This window comes from Geospiza fortis, unplaced genomic scaffold (assembly GCF_000277835.1).
Source record: "Geospiza fortis unplaced genomic scaffold, GeoFor_1.0 scaffold173, whole genome shotgun sequence".
Taxonomy (NCBI): Eukaryota; Metazoa; Chordata; class Aves; order Passeriformes; family Thraupidae; genus Geospiza; species Geospiza fortis.
This window is the reverse complement of record NW_005054334.1, coordinates 6,340,983-6,344,585: the sequence shown is the minus strand read 5'-3', so window position 1 is coordinate 6,344,585 and position 3,603 is coordinate 6,340,983. Positions and strand designations below refer to the sequence as shown.

Sequence of the window (3,603 nt, the reverse complement as noted above, 5' to 3'; positions counted from 1 at the left end):
CCCCCCCGGTTATTGCAGCGCCGCCTGCGCTGTTTGGCCCCGCCCGTCCCGCCCTGCCGCCGCCCGGTGCTCCGCGCTCCGCCTGGTGCTTCCTCGGGTGAAATAGAATGGATAAGAGGTTTTCAAAGAGAGTGAGGTAGCACAAAGCTGTGCTGCCGCTTCTCCTACTGAGGTTTATACCTCTGGCTGTTGTGAAACACTCAGGTATATTTTTTTCCCTTTATTTCCAAAGTTTCCAGACGTTCCACAATTCTATGCGTGAAGTATGAGACAGCGTCTTTATCCCCCTCTTTGAAACACTTTCCTGTTTTTAACGTAGCAAAAGGCTCTGCAATATCAGTGAAATAATTTAGGACCTGAACACGGAAGATTAAAAAGTTTGTGTTCGACCACAGAGCTTCATGTAAGTCTTGGTGCACATAAACAGATCACACTCTAAATGAAGCACACGGTGCTAAATCTGTAAAATTCGTTCATGTGATTCATTAACATGGAAAAAGAAATGGACAGATCTTGAGTCTGCAAAAGATGTCAGAGCACCATTCTATTCATATTTTGATCTGAAGCTGGAAAGAAAAACCACAATTTTTGCTCTCTGCCCTTTTTCTGTGTTACAGATCATGTCACAGCAGTTTCTGTACATAAAACCATTGGCTGCAGCACAAAGTGAGGCAAAGCTCTTTATGCACATCGTGGTGACTGCTCCATTAGAATGCATACATTCTTACCAGCTACAACTTTGGGTATAGTTTTGTGTCTCTGTCACGAGTTCCTAATTTGCCCCCACGGGGGACACGGGGACTGCTGACAGGGTCAGAGTGCTGCATTTATTTATTCCTCACATAAACAAAATGCACTTGAATAGTTTAGGTATGATGCTGAGCAGTTATGATCAACTTCCCTTTTTCTTTTTGAACAAGATGAAAAACCTATGAGTGGAAAAATATCACCTCACTCCTCTATTTCATTCCACTAAAGAACAATAAAATGAACCTCTTGAAGACTTTGGAAGACTCTTCAATTAATTCACAAAGTCTGATTAAAAAAACCCTAATATAGGCACTTTGACATTTTCTTGCATAATTATGGTAAAAAAAGACTTTAGGAAAATAAGCACATTTTTCTTGCATTTATGTTTTCTTTCTAACTCCTCCTTGCCATCGAGGTCCACTAGGTGAGGAATTATGATGCTATGATGAGGCAGAGAGTGCAATAAGATGGAAAATTCAACAAATCTGGGTCTGGGCTTTCAAATTGTGTTGGAAGTGGGATGGCTTATAGAGTAAGGTTCACTGGAAATTTTACAAAGGCAAGAGAACTTGACTGTATGACATTTACTCCACGTAGTAGTAGAGGGCATAAAGAATTGAATAGTGAAATTGTTGACTGCAATCAGGTGGATGACTGTGTGTCTGCTCTGTCCCATCCAGGTCTGGTAGAATCCTTGATGTCCTTTAAAAACTAAATGTGTTACAGTGTCTAAGCAGGTTTTTGTACTCACAAACTCTTCAATCACCAATGCCAATACCTGTTTTGGGACAGAAGCCTTTCTACCTCCCCCAGTCTCTGCAAATCTTATTTTACAAGAGTAATAATGCATCACAATAGCACACTTCCCTCCAGCCTGTGATGTAATATTCCCAAGACTGTTTTCCTTTACACACAGCTGGCACACAGCTGTATGCCTAAATCCTGTGTAGTGGTGCCAACCACAACACCAACCAGCTCCAGAGGAAAAGCTTCTCAGTGTGTGCCACTGCAACACTGCCACACATTGTGGTAGTCCTCATCTCACTCCACTTTTGTCTCCACCATTCTCTATCAAAAGGTAAATTGAGCAGCTTGAGGCTAAATTTTGTAATTATTTTAGGGGCTCCTACTTATTTGATTTTCCTCTTCTGTTTTTATTCCAACATTCCCTTTTCTTATTTGTACAAAGATTATATAATCTCATGACCATTTAATATATAAGCAGTCAAGTCATTTTTATTAGGGAAAGGATGCAGAAGTATAAGAGAATAATCAAGCTCTACAAGGAGATAAGAATACAGCATCACCTCATAGAATAGTAAATACACAAAGACTGTGGCTCATGGTTCACCCTCCTCCCCCAAAACCTGCTGTTTCTCGTGTGATTAGCAACATAAAACCTGAAGTTGTGCACCAGAGATCATTACTCCAGTCATGGTCAAACTTAATTAATAATTAAGGTAGGTGTAGCAGCACATATTGCCCTGCAATGCAGACATGGAAAAGAACAGATAGGAAGGATCCTTACTGGAAGAGATTCTCCCTCTCTCTCGTGCATTTAGCATCACAATTACAGCCAGCTTTGCTGCCTCACCCTAGAAGAGGTGAAATCAGGAACAGCAGGATCTCCATGGCATTCCAGGCTGTCGGTCTCTGCATGCACTGTCAGTATGGACAGACATCTCTGGCAGAGCAGCAAGAATCTGCCAGAAAATCCTAGAGAACGATTTATTTTTTGCAGGTGCTATCAATGTGAGCCAGCTTGCACTGCAAGAGATCAGATCTGAAAGCCCCTAGACCCCTTCCCAGACAGCATGGAAAGTAGAGATTATTGTAACCAGTAACAAATGCTTACTAACTTGCAAAAATATATAGTAATGCAAACCAAATTTACTGCCTGCTAGCCAACTAAAAAATTGCAGAATCAGGGTATCTTTCCAATTATTGCATGTTCTTTTCAATCATTGCATGTCCCTTTTGTGATATTTGGCTCTAGGGTACAAAGCTGAGTGGCCACCATAGATGACATTAAAAGTCCTAAGAAAAGAACCTTACAAAGGCCCAGTGTTCAGCTGTTTGTACTCATACTGAGGATAATTCTTCTTCAACTCTTTCTCCTATTCTTCTCCTTTCTTATGACTTTTCCACATGAACACCTAACTGCACTGCATTTCACATTGCCGTGGCTTTCCCAAACATGTAAAGCCCATCTCTGTTTTGGAGATAGAAGAACTGAGTATCATTCACAATTCTTAAATATACAGTTGCTCAGATCCTCCAATTTTATTCTGATTCACATTTTCTACCCTTCTCCTGCTGAGACCCAGCTGTAGGTGTTAATTCTCAACATTTCCAGTCAGTAGAAAAAAGGTTCAGAGATGATTCATCTAATTTTATATAGAAAAATTTTAAAAAAATTACAAAACAAAACAAAAACAAAAACAAAAACCTGTTCAAAATACATTGAATTTGTCCTCTTATTTTAACTTTTAATTTGCCACAAAGCTCAGCTCCCTGCCATAAATACACAGAAGCAAGGCCAAAAGTCAGCTGCAGGTGGGATCAGGGTCAGGCCTGGAGAGGGGCTCTGGGCTCATTCCCAGCTCTGGGCATTTGATGCTTCCTGGGGCAGTGGGACCATGGCCAGGCAGGGCTGTGGGGAACTTGGGACTGGCCCTATTTCTGTGTTGCTGGGATAGGGGTTGATGGCTCCAGGGGGGCTGGAATGGCTTCCTGGGGCCAGAACAGGGTTGGGGGAGCCCCAGGAAATGCTGGGCGCGGATGGCGGGGCTGGTGGTGCCCTGACAGTCCCCTCCTTGGTGAAGCAGGGACTCTCAAAGCTACTGGTTCAGC

The 3,603-nt window shown here is 42.2% G+C and overlaps 1 protein-coding gene across 1 annotated transcript in view; it reads right to left on the bottom strand.

Moving 5' to 3' along the window:
* Positions 1 to 2,186, bottom strand: part of LOC102041738 (histone H1.11L-like) — a 2,924-nt gene extending 738 nt beyond the window's left edge. Inside the window, exon 1 of the mRNA XM_031057771.1 lies at positions 2,178 to 2,186. Within this exon, the coding sequence (XP_030913631.1) occupies positions 2,178 to 2,186 (9 nt within the window). The remainder of the gene's footprint in view (positions 1 to 2,177) is intronic.
* Positions 2,187 to 3,603: the final 1,417 nt, after the last annotated feature.